General features: G+C 44.1%; 1 protein-coding gene across 1 annotated transcript in view; it reads right to left on the minus strand.

Moving 5' to 3' along the window:
* The window catches only part of LOC122558872 (copine-9-like), a 405261-nt gene that overhangs the window by 264146 nt on the left and 119368 nt on the right, over positions 1-21747 (minus strand). Inside the window, exon 4 of the mRNA XM_043707757.2 lies at positions 9445-9548. Coding sequence (XP_043563692.1) covers positions 9445-9548 — 104 coding nt within the window. The remainder of the gene's footprint in view (positions 1-9444; positions 9549-21747) is intronic.

Below are 21747 nucleotides of genomic sequence, written 5' to 3' on the forward strand. Positions count from 1 at the left end.
GGAGAAGCTCAGAAGAAGTATAAACATTGATGTCGATCTATTGAGCCAAAAGGACTGTTTTTGTGCCGTAAATATTTAGCATTATACTACTAAATATTATTATTTTGCCCTGTGTAAAGAATTTAGTTAAAATTATGAAGTTGAAATAAGGTTAGTCGAAGAGGATGATTATCCCTCATTCACACAAAGCGAATATGCTCTTATAAATCAGATTTGTGCAAATAATTCTTCACAAAGCCAATCCAACAGTCAGCTTCCATGGGCAAGCTCATGTCTTCAGTGGGTGAAGTTTACCTTCCACACAAAGTAATCAGGATATGCACAACAATGCTCCATTACATGTCAGCAGAATATGATTAACATCAGTCATGCATAACGCGAAACAGGCTTATCGTTTTTAGAAGTAGCAGCTCACACCTAAAATACTGGAGTCAGCTCAACAAAATCGCAGCTTTGAATCAGCCCATGAAAGCACGAGAGAACTGTAAAAACAAAGACTTGCATTTCTATAGCATCCTTTAGAAGCACCAGACATATAAGTGCACCACAGTCAATGAAGCACTTTCAGTGAGTAGTCATCATTCTGAAGTAGGAGTGCTGCAACCAAGTTCCCAGGAACAATCAAGTTCCCAGGAACAGCAATGTGGTGATAGTACTAGTTAATCGGTTTTTGTGATGCTGGTTGAGAGATCAATATTGGTCAAGACATCTGGAATAATTCCTCTGCTCTTCTTTGAAATAGTGCCATGGGAGTTTTTATATCCATCTCTGAAGGAAGACATCTTAGCTTAACGTTTGATCCAAAGCTCAGTACCTCCAATACTCTGTCAGTACCGCACTGGAGTGTCAGCCTTGATTTCTGTGCTCGAGTGGGAGCTGAACTCAAAACCTTCCGACTTCACAGCAAGAGTACTCCCAACTGAGCTATAGCTGTCACAATAAACGGGCACACTAATCAGTTCATTTCTCTGCAGTCCACTGAATGATGGACAAACACCTCTCAGAAAAGGGATTAGAAGCTTAATCCTAACTCAATATAATCTTTCTTTAAGTGACATAAGAGTTCCTTCCAATGGCGAATGTCTTATCTATTGCACCCAAGTAACTAACTGGTTTATTCAAAGTGGCTGATCATTGTACACATAAAACACATCTACCACTGAGAAGAAATCTAAGAGACAAGCAGCTAAAATAACATTTGCAATTGTTCCATTTTATTAATGTTGGCTGCCTGAATGCTCAACAGGGAATCGAACAATGTGCCTGAGTTATAGTTCTTCCAAGGAAGCTTAATGGCAGTCTAGCCCTCTTATGGGAAGTTGCACTGAGTGAAAGAGGCTGCTCATGGCTGCCCATGCCACATTTGGAAAGGAGGGAAATGGAGGCCTCCGTGGCTCATGGCCTTTGTCACGGAGGTCAGCAAGATGAAAAAGGGCTGCAGGGCCTTAAAGGAAGGGCTTCTGAAAATAAAGAAGTGTATAAGTAATGTAGTAATAATATAAGGGGATTTCAACTTCCCCATATTACTGGATAGTCATAGTGTGAAAGGTTTGGAGTGATTGGAATTCACACTATGTATCCAGAAGAGGTTTTTTTAAACCAATATGTGGAAGGCCCTACAAGAGAGGGGCCAGTCCTGGACTTACTTTTAGGGAATAAAGTCGTGTAAGTAGTTAAAATATCAGCAGGGGAGCATTTTGCATCATAACTTCATTAGATTCAAGGATTGTTTAGAAAAAGGACAAGGATGGGCCTGAAATCAAAGCTCCACATGAAGGGAAGGCCAATTTTTAAAAGATGGGATATGATTTAGCCAGAATGGACTGGAAGATTTTAGGTAAATCTGCGGCAGAGCAGTGGGATGCATTCAAGAAGGAAACAGTGAGAGTAAAGGGCCAACATGTTGCAATGAACACAAAGGATGGGATGAACAAATCCTGTAAATGCTGGATATCAAGAGATTTACAGGAAGAGATAAAGAGAAAAAGCAAGTTTTATGGCTGATACAGACACTCTAGAGGAGTGCAGAATTTGTAAGGGGAAATGTAAAAAGGAAATTAGAGAGCAGAAAGGAATATGAAAGAATAATGGCAGGAAAACAAAAGAAGACGCCTCTGAACAATGTTAAGCATCTTCTGGCAAAGCAGAGTGTTGATTGTAGAAGTACACCAGTTTATAGGGATCTCCAGTATGTCTGTTCTCTTGAATCTATAGCGACTCAGTTGTCTGGGCCATGTCAGGCAAAGGAAGATCTCTAAAGGAGGCATACTGGACTTGCAACATTAATTCTGTTTCTCTCTCTGCAGAAACCTGTTGAGTTTCTTCAGTGTGTTCTGTGTATGTTAAAGCCAAAAAGATGATGGCTGCATCCCCAAAGGCATGCTCTATGGTAACATGCTAATAGCACAAGGTCGACAGGTCACTCGCGCCTCCAAAACAAGGACATCTCTCGGCATCCCATCAAGTTGAACAGGAAGGAGTCAATACATGGGAAGCACTTGAAGATCATCAGAGTGTCAAGAGACAAGCAGTCAGGAAGGGTGTAGAAAAATTGGAGGTCAATACAAGTGAAGCAGAAAAGGGATCCCACAGGAAGGTAAACAAATGTTGCCCTCAGGCTGATATTATTTATCTGTGGCAGCTGCAGGAGGGTCTGCCATTTATAAATTGACCTGTACAGCCACAACAGACAATGTTCAATTCAGAAATGACATACACCCCAGACACAGTCAATCATCTCCTGAGACAGATGGATGCCAAGAGAAGACGAGAGGACATTAGTAAACCAGATGGCTTTTTACAACAATTAATGATAGTTTCATGGTCACCATTATTATTACGAGCTTTCAAACCCAGATTTATTAGCTGAATTTAAATTCCATCAGCTGCGGTGGTGATATGTGAATCTGTGTTTTTCAGAGCTAGCCCAGTAAAATTACCACTGCGACATCACCACCTCCCTCAGTCATGCTGCTAATGCCCCTTTCTGTTGCCTCTCAGCCAGCCAGCCCAGATAATGCCAAGGTGCTGCAGTCCTCAAGTTCAAGAGCTGCTTGAGGTTCCTCTTATCTATATACCCCCACTCTCCATCCCCATCTTGAAAAACACTCCCAGTTTTGCCTTGTGCCCATGTCACACTTTGAAATATTACCTTACTATTTGAGAGTTCCACAAACACTTTCGTCTGCTCCCTGCTTTTTGCTAAAGAAGTTGAACTGCTTAAATAAAGCCATCTATAGTGTTCCACAATGAAAACTGAAGCATTGTTGATAGCTTTCACTGCAGGATTTCAGCCAAGGGTGTACTGTAATGGAGTCTCCCCAGTGGGTGGTAAACTGGACAGGATAATGCAGCCATGGTGCTAAAGAGTAGGTGCGCTATGGGAAGAAGAGCTTGAGCAGAAGCTGTCGGGAACATAGGTGCCCTGAATGTCTCCTGCCTCCTCCTCTGTCATCCAAATTCCTGTAGGTAGTGGCTGTGCCTTCTTAATGCTGATTTTCAGGTCCTTGTTCAGCCATTCAAGTGCACACCTAGAATGTATGCCCCACCCTCCTCCCACATGTTTCAATGATCAGAAGCATTGTCTCAGTAAAGTAATGATCTACTTCATGATGTTCCTGTCGTCTCCAGGGCTATCACCATACACCCACTCGTTTTTGGAGGTTCATGGACATTGAAACGGCAGAATGCTTAAAAGTTAAGACATAATGTCTGCTGCCAGGATGGCAGACATGGTGTACTGTGCACCTAACTTCTTGTTGAAGAAATGGTAATGCTACTGGTCGGCGTGGGAGACCTGCAGACTCATGTACATCCTGTTGATGGAGCTTTGCATCATCAAGAATCCCACTATCCTGGTTAGTCCACATTCTCACACATCCTGCCTCTTCCATATCTGAGAGAATATGCTTTTCTTGTCTTCCAACACCTCCCTGATGCTTCAATGGTAGGTAGCCTGCTGCTGCCTGGAAAGAATTAATTGGATTCAGGTTAATGCTGCTGTGATTGTTATAACTACTGCCATGCTGTTCTCTCCTTGGTGTGAAGGGACCCAGGACACGTTTGAGTCGTGGGTTTGGTTCGATAAGTCCCACCATGGTGAACGTGAGTGACTTCAGGCTTTTCTCCTGACTCTAAAAATCCATATTGGTACAGCCTTCTCTTCTGGAAAGCCCTCTTGTCTATCCTGTGCATGTAACTTCCCTTCAATGCAATCATTGTTCCATCCCTCAGTCATGTTGCAGACCTAGAGCTATTGCAGTTACAAACAGTTCCGGACCTAGTCAGTACAGATGACCCAATTCTCTAACCTTCCTGAATGGATGCATAAGCTCACTGATAGACCTCCAAAGAACAAGTAAAAGCATTGCCAACAACTTTGCAATAACAGGTGTAAGTCAAAGTCACCTCCAAACTGGACAGCTGGCCCTTTTAACCATGACAGTGGGGAGCTGCCTCATTCAACTTAAAGCATATACAGTTGTAAATGAGTAACACGATTGTAATCACATTAAATATGACATTAACCCCCATATGAGATATTAAAGCTTCATTGAAGCATGTTCACTTAATTAATTAATACCATTAATTGGAGATGCATAGTAGAATCCCAATGGTGACTTGTTGTTTGACGAGAATGGGGTGGAGATGTGACCTTGGTCATCGACAGTGGGACTTAGGCAAGCTGAGAACGATGCCAGTTACTGAGTTTCCTCCTCACTTACATGGGGGAGGCCAGCTGCCAGAGGAAATTGCAGGAGGCTCAGTAATTGGAAGACAGGAAACTGACTGCCACAGCAGCGACATAGTGTGTGCAGCAACTCAAGAGGGAGGGCTTTTCCAGGCAAAGGAAGGAGGTAATGCTGCAGGGTTTCAGTAAGATGGCTTTAGGTAATGTGAGGTTTACAGCAACAGTCACGGAGATGCTAGTGAAGCAAGTGAACATCAAAATAGAGGCTTTCTCCATAAACGGTGGATGGGCTAGAACAAGAACTAGATGCACAGGCAAAGCAAGAGATGGCACAACATCTGAATGAAATTAGCATTTTCCCCAGATCTAGCTACAGTACTTAATAATTACATGCTGAGGACCAATATCACGCTCTCATATTTTTGACACATGAGACTAATAGACAATAGACAATAGGTGCAGGAGGAGGCCATTCTGCCCTTCGAGAACCTGCACCACCATTCAATATGATCATGGCTGATCATCCTTAATCAGTATCCTGTTCCTGCCTTATCTCCATAACCCTTGGTTCCACAATCCTTGAGAGCTCTATCCAATTCTTTCTTAAATGAATCCAGAGACTGGGCCTTCAGTGCCCTCTAGGGCAGAGCATTCCACACAGACACTACTCTCTGGGTGAAGAAGGTTCTCCTCATCTCTGTCCTAAATGGTCTACCCCGTATTTTTAAGCTGTGTCCTTTGGTTCGACACCCACCCATCAGCGGAAACATGTTTCCTGCCTCCAGAGTGTCCAATCCTTTAATAATCTTATATGTCTCAACCAGATCCCCTCTCAGTCTTCTAAACTCAAGGGTATACAAGCCCAGTCGCTCCAGTCTTTCAGTGTAAGGTAATCCCACCATTCCAGGAATTGACCTCGTGAACCTATGCTGCACTCCCTCCATAGCCAAAATGTCTTTCCTCAAATTTGGAGACCAGAACTGCACACAGTACTCCAGGTGTGGTCTCACCAGGGCCCTGTACAGCAGCAGAAGAACCTCTTTGCTTCTATACTCAATCCCTCTTGTTATGAAGGCCAGCATGCTATTAGCCTTAAATAATGAGAACACCATTTTGCCGCAGTACTACCAAATCTTCCCTTGTCTGCTTGCTATGTCAATGAGGGAGGCTTTGCTGCAACTCTTCATGCTTTCAGTCACACACTGAAACATTGCTAAAGAGCTCATTCAATATGTCTCTCTTGGCCATACTTGTTTCTGTAATCACGCACATGTTGGTTCATACATGTTGGGATCCTCTGCCTAGAGCACGTATTAGTCCACTTTTACTCTTTTTGAAGAAGAAGTTGGAAAAATAACAGGAAGGGGACGACTTGCGCAGGAAGAGGTGTAATGACATTGCAAACACTGATACTACTACACGAAACACAGTCAGTCAGCAGCAGAGATGCCAAGGCCTGAGGCATGGCACAGCAGTGCATCTAACACACACCACACACACACACACACACACACACACACACACACACACACACACACACACACACACACACACACACACACACACACACACACACACACACACACACACACACACACACACACACACACACACACACACACACACACACACACACACACATCCAACTGCTTTTTGCCTGATTAATCAGATGCCATGCCATTACTGACAGCTGAAGGTATTACTGAAGATGATGCATCCCTATTCGCTCTTATCCTGCCAAGCACAGCATTGAACTCCTGCAGATTTTAAATAATGTGTGCTCAGAAAGAGAGCACTTGGTGGATTCAGAACTATTTGGACAGCCAGCTCACATCCTAACTCTGCTTAGGAGAACAGAGATGCAAACTTCAAGGGACCAGCATTTTAAAAAAGAAGTTTACTTCTGCAATTGTTCAATATATTGGACTGCCTGCCAGAAAGCTGCCAGATGGTGGGTATGATATGCCCAGCGAAAATCTCCTGAGTAAGTTCTCTGACAGGTAGAAAAAGAAAGAAACAGTCAAAGCTGGAAAACATCCTTAAATTAAAACAACCAGCTGCCCTCAAAAGCAGTGAAAGCAGCTCCTGACAACCCACTACAGCTGATTATTTTCTGGTCAATTCCACGGTTTCGTGCAAATGCATTATCAACTAAATAGGTACGTGAGCAGAGCAGAGCAGTGGATTGTTTTTATTGGTTCATGGGATGTGGGTATCACTGGCTCAGCAAGCATTTATTGTCCATCCCTAATAATCCTGGTGAAGATGGGTGGTGAGGTGCCATTTTGAACTTGTGCAGTCCTTGTGATGTGGCTGTTATCACAGTGTTAGTAAGAGAATTCCAGGCTATTGCTCCAGATACTGTGAAAGCACAGTGATAAAGTTCCAAGTCAGGATACTCTGTGACTTGGAGGAGAACTTGAAGGAAACATATTTACTGCCATCATCCTGTATGTGAATTGTTCTAGTAATGAGCACACATGATGGGCCCAATTACCGCTGGCATAAAACTCTGTGGCCCTTTGAAGGTATCTAAGTGACCACCAACCCAAAAGTTCAGTGTTGAAGCTGGGAAACTTGTGATGCCACATAGAATCATAGAGATACAAACAAACAAACCTGCTGACCAGATATCCTAAGTTAATCTAGTCCCGTTTGCTAGCATTTACCCCATATCCCTCTAAACCCTTTCCACTCATGTTCCCATTCAGAGGTTTTTTAAATGTTGTAATTATACCAACCTCCACCACTTCCTCTGGTAGTTCATCCATACACACACCACCTTCTGTGTGAAAAAGTAGCCCCTAAGGTCTCTTTAAAATCTTTTTCCTGTCGGCTTAAACCTATGCCCTCTAGTTTTGGAGACCATAGAATCCCTACATTGAGGAAGCAGGCCATTCAGTCCATCAAGTCCACACCAACTCTCCCACCCAGGTCCAGCCCCCTACCGTTTCACTGCATTTCCCATGGCTAACCCACATTGTCTGCACATCCCTGGACAGTATGAGGCAATTTCGCATGGCCAATCCACGTAACCGTGGGAGGGAACCGGAACACACAAAGGAAACCCACGCGGAGAAATGGAGAATGTGCAAACTCCACTCTGATGTTCACCCAAGGCTGGAATTGAACCCTTGTCCATGGCACTGTGAGGCAGCAGTGCCAACCACTGAGCCATCATGCTGGCAAAAGACAGAATTAAGTGGTGCATTAAGTGGGCAAGAATTTGACAGAAGTGATCTCAGACTCAATGAATGGGAAAATTTCCACTTTTCCCAGACCTCCACCTTTGGTATTATGAAGGAATATAATCTGTTTATAAATTCAGCAGAGTTAGCTGGACACTGAGACTGAAAGCCACAATCATAGACTGTGACACAATGCAGCTACTTGTGTCATTTGCACATTTAATGAACCTCCAGGATTTGTGAACAGGATGAGAGTGTATTTAAAACATTCTTGACAATGGCGACATTTCAAAATGTAAATCAAAGTTGCAATGTGATTTCCAGATTTACACCCATCAAGGGTCATATTTTCAATTGATCTCTTCTCAGCCTTATTTTAAGAATTCAATCAATAAAGACAATTCCTCCTTCTGAAGATATTCAATGTCTTCCTGTTATGATTGTGCCGTTAGATTGTCACAAAAGTATATGTTTGAATAACAATTTTGCAGACAGCCATCCCAATGTACACTACAAGAGTGCTTGATAATATCTAATTTGTCCAGTTATCATATTCCAACACACTTTCCATTCATTCCCAGTCTGCATAAGCCTGATGTATTTGTGAAATGACATTTGTAGGGCTGATTTTAACATGTGGTGTTGAGGCAAATGGATGGTAGTGGATCACCTACCCATATGGACCTCACAACTTTCTTTCACACTGTTTACAGAAAGCCAACCCATTAGTGACTATCTCCCACCAGTGTTGAAAATTAAAAATCAGCCCTAGTGTCTGTGCAGAGAGGAGAGGGAGGTGAGCATGCTTTTGTTTGAGATGCTTTTTATTCTATAATGAATTAAATCAGAAAATTGACGCTTTGTGGATACTCATTGTGAATAACAGCAAAGGGTCAATTTTCTCTCTAAAGCAATAGTGAGTTTTTACCATACACTTACGCACAGGGTGGGGGTGGAGGCTCAGAAGCCTGTAGATACATAACTGACATAATTTTTAGTCAGTAAATCGATAGAGGAATGATCAGAATTAATTAGACATCACCATGAGTCTTGCTAATGCATGAAATAAAATGAAAACATACAAATGGTTCACAACTTCATCAGCACAGAGCTGCAAAGTGAAAAGTAATTATTTGAGACTAAAATGTAATTACTACTGTCCTAGAACTGTTCTGTTTTTAATATTATGAGCAAGATACTGACGCTTTTGCAGGATCAGAAAACAATAAAAGTTTATGAGAGATTTAACAAAGGATTGCCATTTATTTATGACTGTTAGAAATTCTGCATCACTACAAAATTAAATCTGCCGTGAAGTATGTCTTTTTGGATTTTTACTTGTGGGATGATGGCTGCTTTTAAGAATGATATTATGGATGTGTTCTTTTCTTGTTAAGCAAAGGCATAAGTACCTAAGATATTTTGTATTTATTGTTTTTGCCCATAGTCTGACTGGCCTTGTTTACACATCATCTTTCACTCATTGGCTTTCAGCATAATTGAGGCTTACTCAAGGACACAGAGAGCAGAGTGTGGCATCTGGCAAAAAGAGATGTCATTACTCACACATCAAAACGCAGGTTCTGCTTCTCTTCAAAGAAGTAATCCAGGACGAACTTGCGCACAAAATCTGGGTTCAATGAGTTTTCAATGACTTCAGTTCTTCCATACTGGGAGAAGAATAGAGAAAAAAAAAACCAAAAAGAGAGAATGAAGTAATTTGTCTACAATGGCCTTTAGAAATACACAGCTATCACTCAGTTAATAAGCGCCTTCGAAGAATGAAACACTCAAAGATTTCTCAAGCTCTTGGAGAGGGACAAATCAGCAGCTCACTGATTGCGACAGATGGAGTGCAGCAGTTCTGGAAATAATGTGGTGTAATGGTTTATTGATTAATTTCTGTTTTGGACATACTGCTTTCCATCTGACGCCATTCCCCAGACTTGTTTAGAATTCTATTCTCCTCTGATGTTCCTTCGTTTCTTCTTCTCCCTCACCCATATTCTGACATCCTCACTCAAATATTCCAGCTTGTGCTACAGGCACCAGCCATCTCCCCAAAGCACAGTAAGACTGGAGTGTCCATGGACAAATCAACTTTGCAGCCACCACTAACTCACTTTCAGTGAACATTATTTATTAGTGCAAGCTCTTACAGATTTGCCCCATCACAATCTCTAGGAGCACGTTACCGATCATAACCATTTTACTGACATCTATGATTCCTGAGCACGTGAAAGCAATTAATCCAAAACTCTACTCTTAGCCCACTCATTTATGGGATATGGTATTTCTGGAAATTATTGCTCATTTCTGTGATATTACACAACAATACAGAGCCCTGATATAATAATGTGTTCGGGTGTAACACCAACCACTGGTGGCTTGAGTCTTGTGTGGAGCACTTACACCATTCCTCCTTCCTCTTCTAGTCTAATGAGTTGTTCAGTTGTCTGGGATGGAGGCTAGACCATGAATAAGTCTCAGCAGCAGAGGTTCTGGTCTTAGATAACAAGAAACCAGCTCACCACCACCTTCTCAAGGGCAAATAGGGATGGGCAATAATCATAGAGTCCCTACAGTGTGGAAACAGGCCGTATTGCCCAACAAGTCCATACCGACCCACTGAAGAGTAACCCATCCAGACCCATTCCTTTACCTTATTACGCTACGTGACCCCTGACTAATGCAGCTAATCTACACTTCCCTGTACACTCTGGGCAATTTAGCATGGCAATCTACGAAGGAGCGTCGCTCCGAAATCCCAGCGATTCAGAGAGCACCTCTGGGCCACCCGGACGAACCAACCCAATCACCCTGTAGCACAGCATTTCAACTCCCCCTCCCACTCCACCGAGGATATGCAGGTCATTGGACTCATCCACCGCCAAACCACAACAACGCGACGGTCGGAGGAGGAGCGTCTTATCTTCCGACTGGGAACCCTCCAACCACAGGGGATGAACTTGGACTTCACCTGTTTCTTCATCCCCCCTCCCCCCACCTTGTCTCAGCCGAATCCCTCCAGCCCGGCACCGCCTTCCTGACCTGCAGTCTTCTTCTTGACCTCTCTGCCTCCACCCTACTCCGACCTATCACCCTCACCTTGACCTCTTTCCACCTATCACATTTCCAACGCCCCTCCTCCAAGTCCCTCCTCCCTACCTTTTATCTTCTCCTGCTGAACACTCTCTGCTCATTCCTGAAGAAGGGCATGTGCCCGAAACGTCGAATCTTCTGTTCCCTAGATGCTGCCTGACCTGCTGTGCTGTTCCAGCAATAAAGTTTCAGCTCCCAAAGGTGAGTCTAGCCATGTAGCCATGGAACACTCCAATTGGTTGTGGTCGCAGCACTATCTGTTCCTGATGGAAAGCTTTGTGCAGAAAGAACTTTTGATCACTGGTTCATCGAATAGTGGTCTGCAGATAACGTACTCAAGACCCTGTAGGAAAATCTTCGAGGAGAAAGTGAGGACTGCAGATGCTGGAGATCAGAGCAGAAAATGTGTTGCTGGAAAAGCACAGCAGGTCAGGCAGCATCCAAGGAGCAGGAGAATCGATGTTTCGGGCATGAGCCCTTCTTCAGGAATGAGGAAAGTGTGTCCAGCAGGCTAAGATAAAAGGTAGGGAGGAGGGACTTGGGGGAGGGGCGTTGGAAATGTGACAGGTGGAAGGAGGTCAAGGTGAGGGTGATAGGCTGGAGTGGGGGTGGGGGCGGAGAGGTCAGGAAGAAGATGCTGAGTTTGAGGGATTTGACTGAGATAAGGTGGGGGGAGGGGAAATGAGGAAACTGGAGAAATCTGAGTTCATCCCTTGTGGTTGGAGGGTTCCTAGGCGGAAGATGAGGCGCTCTTCCGCCAACCTTCGTGTTGCTATGGTCTGGCGATGGAGGAGTCCAAGGACCTGCATATCCTTGGTGCAGTGGGAGGGGGAGTTGAAGTGTTGAGCCAAGGGGTGGTTGGGTTGGTTGGTCCGGGTGTCCCAGAGGTGTTCTCTGAAATGTTCCGCAAGTAGGCAGCCTGTCTCCCCAATATAGAGGAGGCCACATCGGGTGCAGCGGATGCAATAAATGATGTGTGTGGAGGTGCAGGTGAATTTGTGGCAGATATGGAAGGATCCCTTGGGGCCTTGGAGGGAAGTAAGGGGGGAGGTGTGGGCGCAAGTTTTGCATTTCCTGCGGTTGCAGCGGAAGGTGCCGGGAGTGGAAGTTGGGTTGGTGGGGGGTGTGGACCTGACGAGGGAGTCACGGAGGAAGTGGTCTTTTCGGAACACTGATAGGGGAGGGGAGGGAAATATATCCTTGGTGGTGGGGTCCGTTTGGAGGTGGCGGAAATGACGACGGATGATACGATGTATATGGAGGTTGGTGGGGTGGTAGGTGAGGACTAGTGGGGTTCTGTCCTGGTGGCGATTGGAGGGGCGGGGCTCAAGGGTGGAGGAGCGGGAAGTGGAGGAGATGCGGTGGAGAGCATTGTCGATCATGTCTGGGGGGAAATTGCGGTCTTTGAAGAAGGAGGCCATCTGGGTTGTATGGTATTGGAACTGGTCCTCCTGGGAGCAGATGCGGCGGAGACGAAGGAATTAGGAATATGGGATGGCATTTTTACAGGGGGCAGGGTGGGAGGAGGTGTAGTCTAGGTAGCTGTGGAAGTCGGTCGGTTTATAGTAAATGTCCTTGTTTATTCGGTCGCCCGAGATAGAAATGGAAAGGTCAAGAAATGGAAACCTCTCCGCCCCCACCCCCACTCCGGCCTATCACCCTCACCTTGACCTCCTTCCACCTGTCACATTTCCAACGCCCCTCCTCCAAGTCCCTCCTCCCTACCTTTTATCTTAGCCTGCTGGACACACTTTCCTCATTCCTGAAGAAGGGGTCATGCCCGAAACGTCGATTCTCCTGCTCCTTGGATGCTGCCTGACCTGCTGTGTTTTTCCAGCAACACATTTTCAACCCTGTAGGAAAAGGATGGTTCCAGAGTCGTGTTTCAGTCTCATTTGGCAGAAACTCTCACCAACAGGACTTTTAAATAAGCACCAAGATGTAGCCTGCCTGGTGGTGAGAAGGGACCCCTCCCTGTCAGATTCTTCCTGCATGTTCAAAGCCATACTGCCCTGACACGCTGCCTTTGAGAAAGCTAAGGGGCAAATTGGATCCAAAAGTGGTTTCGTGGCAGGAAGCACAGGATGACGGAAGTTTTTGTGACTGGAAACCTGTGTCCAGAGGCACACCACAGGGTTCAGTGCTGAGTTTTTTTCTGTATGTTGTGCACATTCACAATTTCACAAGAAAGTAAGAAGTATGACGTGTAAGTTCAAAGATCACACAAAGACTGGTAGCAAAAACAAGAATTTCTGGAGAAACTCAGCAGGTTTGACAGCATCCATGGAGATGAGTTAGGGTTTCAGGTACAGTGACACTTCTTCACATTTAAACTGGTGATGGGGTAAATAGCGAAAAGGAAAGCCTAAGGATTACAGAATGGTACATGTGCCTTGAACATTGGCAAATTAAATTTTATTCTGAATAGTATGAGGTGATGCATTTTGGGAATAATAACAAGGCAAGGGGGAGTTCATGTTGAATGGTGGGACACAAGGAGGTACAGAGGATCAGAGGGACCCTGTTGACAGCAGCCAACAGATAGATATGGTGGTGAGGAAGGCACACGAATTCTAGCTTTTCTAAATTAAGGCATTGAATATAAAAGAATGGAGGTTATGATGGAGCTGCATATAATGTTAGTTAGGCTGGAGTTAGAGTACTGCATGCAGTTCTAGTTATAGGAAGGTTGTAATTGCATTAGAGAGGGTGCAGCAGAGATTCACCAGGATTTTTCCTGGGCTGGAGTGATCCAGCTGTGAAGAGAGACAACAGAGGCAAAGAAGATTGAAGGGTATTTGATTAAGATGTACAAAGTCCTGAGGGGCATAGAGAGGGAAAAACATTTCCCTTAGTCAAAGGGTCAACAATCAGTGGGCACAGTTTTAAGGCAAGCAGTAAGAGGTTTAGAGAGCTTTGGAGGAAAACGTTTGCACCCATAGGATTGTGATTATCTGAAACTCAATGACTGGGAAGTTGATAGAACTGGGAACATTGAAAACTCTAAGAACTATTTAATTGAGTACTTGAAACACCGTTCATACTTCAGTCCAAATGCTGGAATGTAGAATTAGAATAGAAGAAAGTTTGATGATGGGCTGAAAGACCTCTTTCTATGCGGTATGAGCTAGCTGCAGTGGAGAAGACACTGTCACCTATCTGCTGCCAAATTCTATCTTTGAAAACAGATTAAGTGTTTTATGTCACCAAAATTGCCAAGATGACGCCAAAATTGGAGGTGTAGTGGACAGCGAAGTGGGTGACCTCAGATTACAACAGGATCTGGACCAGATGGGCCAATGGACTGAGAAGTGGCAGATGGAGTTTAATTCAGATAATTGTGAGATGCTGCATTTTGGGAAAGCAAATCTTAGCAGGACTTATACACTTAATGGTAAGGTCCTCAGGAGTGTTGCTGAACAAAGAGACCTTAGAGTGCAGGTTCATAGTTCCTTGAAAGTGGAGTTGCAGGGAGATAGGATAGTGAAGAAGGCATTTGGTATACTTTCCTTTATTGGTCAGAATATTGAGTACAGGAGTTGGGAGGTCATGTTGCAGCTGTATAGGACATTGGTTAGGCCACTTTTGGAATAATGTGTGCTATTCTGATCTCCTTCCAATCGGAAAGATGTTGTGAAACTTTAAAGGGTTCAGAAAAGTTTTACAAGGATGTTGCTAGGGTTGGAGGATCTGAGCTACAGGGAGAGGCTGAACAGGCTGGGGCTGTTTTCCTTGGAGCGTCGGAGGCTCAGGGGTGACCTTATAGAGGTTTACAAAATTATGAGGGGCGTGGATAGGATAAATAGACAAAGTCTTTTCCCTGACGTCGGGGAGTCCAGAACTAGAGGGCATAGGTTTAGGGTGAGAGAGGAAAGATATAAAAAAGACCTAAGGGGCAACCTTTTCACGCAGAGGGTGGTACATGTATGGAATGAGCTGCCAGAGGATGTGGTGGAGGTTGGTACAATTGCAACATTTAAGAGGCATTTGGATGGGTAAATGAATAGGAAGGGTTTGGAGGGATATGGGCCGGGTGCTGGCAGATGGGACGAGATTGGGTTGGAATATCTGGTCGGCATGGATGGGTTGGACCATGCTGCACATCTCTATGACTCTATGACTCTATGTCACGATTCATTCTAAACTGCTCCATTACATGGAACTCTGTATTTTACATGTTGTTCCCCTGGAGGCACGCTGAGATAAACATCAACTGATGCTGGATAACCATCGAGCCAGTTGAAGGTGGTTTTCTTGAATCTTTGGTCTTCTGTTGCAAAGACTTGTCACAGATCAAGTGAAACCAGATTGGCATTCTTCAATTCCAGGATTACAGGCTGAGGAATGAACTAAAAATTGAGACCGTTCCAGCGAAGGCCCCGTGGAAAAAGGCCACTGCTAACGACCCTCCTGTTATTGTAGACAGCAGGGTCAGGGTCTTGTAAAACACATGTCTATATGACAGACAATGTTTTGCATGAAAAGTAATTGTGCACTGCAATTATAACCTGCGATGGCAAGCGCACTGGGATAATTCATTAATTGTATTGAAACATCTATATTGTGCTTTGTGTAATACCAAGTTTGAAATGTTATGTAAATTTTTTCACAAGCTTTATAAATAAATAAATCATTGGAGGAACAATACTGGTAAAAGGAAAGGTAGGCTCCGACTTCCACATAGTATATCATCTTCACTGACAGACCTTTACGGCATGACAACAAATTAGTATGAGGCCGTTGGTGAAGGGCTTGTGCCCAAAACGTCGATCCTCTTTCTCCTCGGATGCTGCTTGGCCTGCTGTGCTCTTCCTGCACCACATTCTCGACTCTAATCTCCAGCATCTGCAGTCCTCACTTTCTCCTAACAAGTTAGTAACTAACTGCACTGGGAGTCATGGATACAAGTTCCACAGAAACAAGAGAAGACCAGTCTGTTCTGCCTTTTTATTCGAAGTGATTATCTTGACTCCATTTACTTGCCTTTGCACCCTATCTCTTGACATCTGTGAAGCATTAAAATCCAGAAATCCCAGGCTTGTAAATGTCAATCACCTTCCATTCAGCAGTTCTGAGAGTTTCCCAGGCTTGTCACTGCTGATATTTGATGTTCAAAGAGATTAATTTCTAGAAAGAGATCATTCTACTCACTATATTTTGGTGCTAGCTCTTCAACTATAGTTGCTTTCTCTTATCCCATTCTAATATTTTTGCCTCCATTTGCCATAGCTTCAAATTCAGTGCATGAAGCCAGTGACACAATCGACCAATTATTTCACACCAATTGACAATAGCATTACAGCAGTCAATCAATCCTGCCCTCAGGATTATTTCTGTCGATATCAGCCTTGTCCACTTTCTGCACTGAGTCCCACTTTTAAGAACATAAGAACATCAGAAGCAGGAGCAAGATTAGGCCATTGGGCCTGCTCCACTATTCAATAAGATCATGCTTGATCTTTTTAAGGACTCTGCTTCATTTACCCACCCACTCCACCCATAACCCTTAATTCCCTTACTGTTCAAATATCTACCTATCTTTGCCTTAAAATCATTTAATGAGGTAGCCTCAAGTGCTTCACTGGGCAGGGAATTTCACAGATTCACAACCCTTTGGGTAAAGAAGTTCCTTCTGAAGTCATTTGTAATCTGCTCCCCCTAATTTTGAGGCTATGCCCCTAGTTCTAGCTTCACCCACCAGTGGAAACATCCTCCCTGCTTCTCTCATATATATTCCCTTCATAATCTTATATGTTTCTGTAAGATACCCCCTCATTTTTCTAAATTTCAATGAATATAACCCCAGTCTATTCAATCTCTCCTCACAAGCCAAACTTCTCAGCTCTAGAATCAACCTAGTGAACCTACTCTGCACCCCCTCCAGTGCCAGTACAGTATATCCTTTCTTAAGTAGGGAGACCAAAATTGTACGTGTCTCCCTTCCAAAAGCACTTAACTTTGCTCATTCAAACTTGGCTACTTACCTTGCTGCAAGCAGTCAAATATCTAACTTAATTAGAAAAAAAACAGTGACACGACTTTGAAATGACGCTGGGAGGGTCAGGGGTCAAGATTCCATGGAAATCTGGCAGGAAGCAGGAAAGTCACCAGCAGAGTTTGAGGTAAGTGACCATACTTGTTTCCCTGAGAAGATTTCTTTTGGGTTTTAGGGGGTAGGGGTGGGGAAGGCAGTGGGAAAAGAAGGAATATTTTGGCCTTCTTACCTCAGCCCTCCATTTTCTTTGTAACCCCCTCTCCCCTTCCCCTACAAACCAATCAGGTCTGGTCCCATTAGGGCTTCCTCACATCTCCATTTGCACATCGGCTTTGACATGAGACTCTTTAGCACTGGGCAGACAGCCAATTCCAAATATTAGGCCTGATGGCTAAAATTGGATGGATATCGAATTATTTGAATTTTTGGTGTCGCTACACATTAATCCTATCCCAAGTTAAGACTGAGGTGGCAGTTTCAACCAGAGTAAGACACATGCCAAAGTCACATCCCAGTCACAGAACCTGTGCTTCTAACATTTTGATTATTATAAATTTTTGATGCCAAGATCCCTTTCTCTAGCATGCAGAGTGTTCTGATTTGATTGCTGTAGAGATAGGCGAATATATACATCTGTCCTCTAATGCCTGACTTGTGAATGCTTGATGTAGCAGAATAAAGGCAGTTACACCTGACTGAACATCTCACTGGAAACCTTGGACAAAAGGGTAAAATGAGCTTCACTTGCCATTGAAATATTGCCTTAATACAAAACTTCAAAGTACAGTCACAAGAAAAAAAAACTCTTTTCATTGAATGTTAGGATTAAACATATTTTTCTTCATCTTTGTAACATAGTGTGGTGACTGAATAATCCATTAACACAAACATTCACTTTGCATGAAATGTTCAAAAGAATCCCTGCCATGGAATTTGTTGCTGACTATTATGACAGATTTTCTAAAGCATAAACTGTTTTGTGCTTTTCATGTGAATGTGGTTTAATGGATTGTCCAAATAACAGAATTTAAAGAGTGATACATTGAGAACACCACTGCACTATTCTATGGACTAAGCACTATGTTGGATCAAGTCCCTAACCACTCACACAACAAATGGGTGGCACGGTGGCACAGTGGTTAGCACTGCTGCCTCACAGCGCCAGAGACCCGGGTTCAATTCCCGACTCAGGCGACTGACTGTGTGGAGTTTGCACGTTCTCCCCGTGTCTGCGTGGGTTTCCTCCGGGTGCTCCGGTTTCCTCCCACAGTCCAAAGATGTGCAGGTTAGGTGAATTGGCCATGCTAAATTGCCCTTAGTGTTAGGTAATAAGGGGTAAATGTAGGGGTATGGGTGGGTTGCGCTTCGGCGGGTCGGTGTGGACTTGTTGGGCCGAAGGGCCTGTTTCCACACTGTAAGTAATCTAATCTAATCTAATCTAAAAAAAAAATGTCTTGAACTCAGTTCCCATATAGGGAGAGATGATTAAAGCAGGCTTGGGAGTGCAATAGTGAAACAATACCCACCAGGAGCGGAAGAAGTGATAAACTGAGACATCTCCAGGTCCGCTCCCATGTGCCCAGTTTCTGTCATACCTTGGCAACATGTTCCTCCCAAGTTTTAATTCATGGCTTGGCTCCTCCGAGCCATATTCAAAGCAACCTCAGGTAACTTGTCCTGGCAGTGAGTGGATAAAGGATTGGTTGGCCTAGTTCCCAAAAAACGTGGCTTCGCTTTTGCCTTGCTTCGCCTTGGCTCCCGAGGCCAGTTCAAACTGCTTACATATGGTCATGAGTCTGTGCACTGACAGCGGATCTGATGTCATCCATATACAGAGAGGACTTTCCGCTGCGTAGAATAGTCATCCGTCTCAGGCTCGCATCCTTCCTGATGTACTCAGCAAAAAGCTCTCAGTGATACACAAACAAGGCAGTCCTGCCTTACTCCAGGTCTGATTGGGAAAGGTTCTGATTCCCACCCATTTATTGCAAATGCATGACTGACATTGGTGCAGAGTAATCGGACCCAATTGTGGATTCCCTCCCCAAAGCCAATTTCGGAGAGCACATTCCAATCTTGTATCCCATTCACTGTCAGACTAGATTGCCCAGAGGTGCTGGGCGTACGGTTTTGGGTTGGGGGGGGGGTTGCAGGGTCACCCAAGCCATCTTCCATTTCACCTGAAAGTCAAAGACGAATTGTATCCATACAGACTCCATGTACAAAGCTCTGGGTAAGGGCATGAAGGGCACACCCAATGCTGCCCTCAATCTGATAGCTGCCTTTGTGTTTGGCTGCATTAAGCTTCATGTAGACCCTCAGTACGCGAGCACCAAGTGTCACTAGGTACTACCTGTCCCTGGTGTTGCAAAGGATGGGTGTGGCTTTGTTACCATTGAACACACCAAGTAGTTGGATCATTTCATTTCACCTGTCTCTTGTCGAAAAATTTTCAAAGAGAAACACCTTTGACCACAAGACATCAGAAAGTGGTCAGCATATAAAGTTAATAAGACCCTAAGGAAAAAGGAGAGGATCCTGTTGTGTGGCTCCCTACTCAGACTGCAGAAGTCATTTGGCAGAATGCCTCATCACCAGAACTTTTCAACAAGCACCAAGACATTACTTGGCTGGTGGTGAGAAGGGAACTACCTGTCAGATTCCTCGTTTCTGTACAGACCCTCTACACCACTACTCACTGGCCTTGAAGTGGCTATGGGGGGAAAGACACAGTCACATAGGTCCTTCTGTAATGTGCCTTTGCAAAGGAAGCCAGGAGAGAGAAACAGTGGTCTTTGTTGAGTCTCATCCCAAGCAGCTCTGTGATACAGGACTCTGTGCTCTACAGGCTATTCCCGGGGATGTACACGGGGACAAACATCGATTGCTCCTGGAAGACCATTAACTCAGTGAAAGATGTTCTTTGGTCTGTCCGAAACTTGTTGGTTTTCCAGTTAGCCTTGACCGAGTGCTGTGGTCGGCACAGCGCAAAGTCCTGGACTATATGCTGAGGGATGGACCAAAGCTTGGGGCAGCTGTTGTCAGGTCATAGTGGGAAAAACCATCATCTAAGGTCTTTCTGCCAAAATGTAAAGGGGATCCATTCCTTTCTCAGACTCTCCTGTTATCTCAAAATGAAAAATAGCTCGCTGCATGAGTAGAAAATGCTTTTGTTTTTGCAACTGCGGGAAAGCTCTGAGGGATGTCAAATTCCAATGCGTCATTTAACTTTTTTTTCTACCCTGCAAAGGCTGTACATAACTGCTTTAGGACTTTTTGTATGTACATTTTTTATGAATGAAGTCTATTTTTGCAATTAAACAAAATCTCCAAGCCAGCTCCCATGCAATGGTTAGAGATGCAGCAACACTGATAATCATTTTGCGTTTCCAGGTCATCACAAGAAGTTAGCCACTGGGAGACATAGGCAAAGAGAAAATAAGTAACTTTAGCAGGAGGATGTAATAGGACCATGCAGCATGCCAAACATATCAGGGCCAGTAACAGCATCATATAGCATGTCACAGAAACATAGGCAAACAACAGGACAGAACACCTAATGTAGGAAAAAAACCCATCAGTTAAATGGAGTATAGAATTATTTTTGGATGGCATCTTTTTCTTCCCCTCACATGCGAGCAAATGCATTCACTAAAGCAGAAAAGTTTCTCAAAAGCAATTTCTGAACATCCTGCGCATAGATGACTCACATGTTTAGTCTACACTACACGTCTGAGATTTCTGCTTCATTCCCTTGCAAATAATTTTGTTGACAAAGCAACCTGACTTTAAAAAAAAACACATTGCATTTTGTTTTCCTGCTGTACTCTATAGGTAACCTGCATCAATCTCCCATCTTCATTGGAGTCCTGCAGTGTGAAAGCAGGCCATTTGACCTAATGGGTCAAAGACCAAAGACCGTCCCACCCTCCCACCCTATAATCGTACATTTCCCATGGCTAATCCACCGAGCCTGCATATAATTGGAATGTGAGAGGAAACCGGAGCACCGAAAGGAAACCCACATAGACATGGGGAGAACGTGAAAACTCCATACAGACAGCCACCTGAGGCTGGAATTGAACCTAGGCGTTGTGAGGCAGCAGTGCTAACTACTGAGCCATCGTGCAACCCTTAATATCATTGCTCCTCCCCTGTGCTTCCTTTTATTTAATTTTACAGAGTCCCTCAATAGGGTTGTTGGGTTGGATCAATGTTCTAAGTACCTGGCAGAGAAACAGTAATGTTCTTCACTCCAGCAATAAGAGACAAGAATGATTGTTGCTGAGGGAGCCAGCTTAATAACTCACCACTGTCTTTCAAGAGGAAGATGCACTGAAGGTCACTGCTGAGCTAGTGGGGAAAGAGTTCTAAATTATCATTCACTTCTGTGTGAGCAATCACGAGTGAACTGAGGAATAACACTTCAACCTGCTGATCTGGACACAGTCAAATGTTGTCAATAGCATAGAATCCCTCCAAAGGGCATCCCACCCAGACCTACCCCCTTCTACCCTTGTAATTCTGCATACCCCATGGCTAATTTACCTAAACTACACATCCCCGGTCACCATGTGCAATTTAGCATGGCTAATCCACCTAATCTGCACATTTTTAGCTTGTGGGAGGAAACCAGAGCACCTTTAGGAAACCAATACAGACACAGGGAGAACGTGTAAACTCCACACAGACAGTCGCCCAAGGCTGAAATCGAGCCTAGGTCCCAAATCAGACCCAATCCCTGGTACTGTGAGGCAGAAGTGCTAACTACG

This window comes from Chiloscyllium plagiosum, unplaced genomic scaffold (assembly GCF_037043375.1).
Source record: "Chiloscyllium plagiosum isolate Xiang-an unplaced genomic scaffold, Cpla_swu_hap1 HiC_scaffold_14, whole genome shotgun sequence".
Taxonomy (NCBI): domain Eukaryota; kingdom Metazoa; phylum Chordata; class Chondrichthyes; order Orectolobiformes; family Hemiscylliidae; genus Chiloscyllium; species Chiloscyllium plagiosum.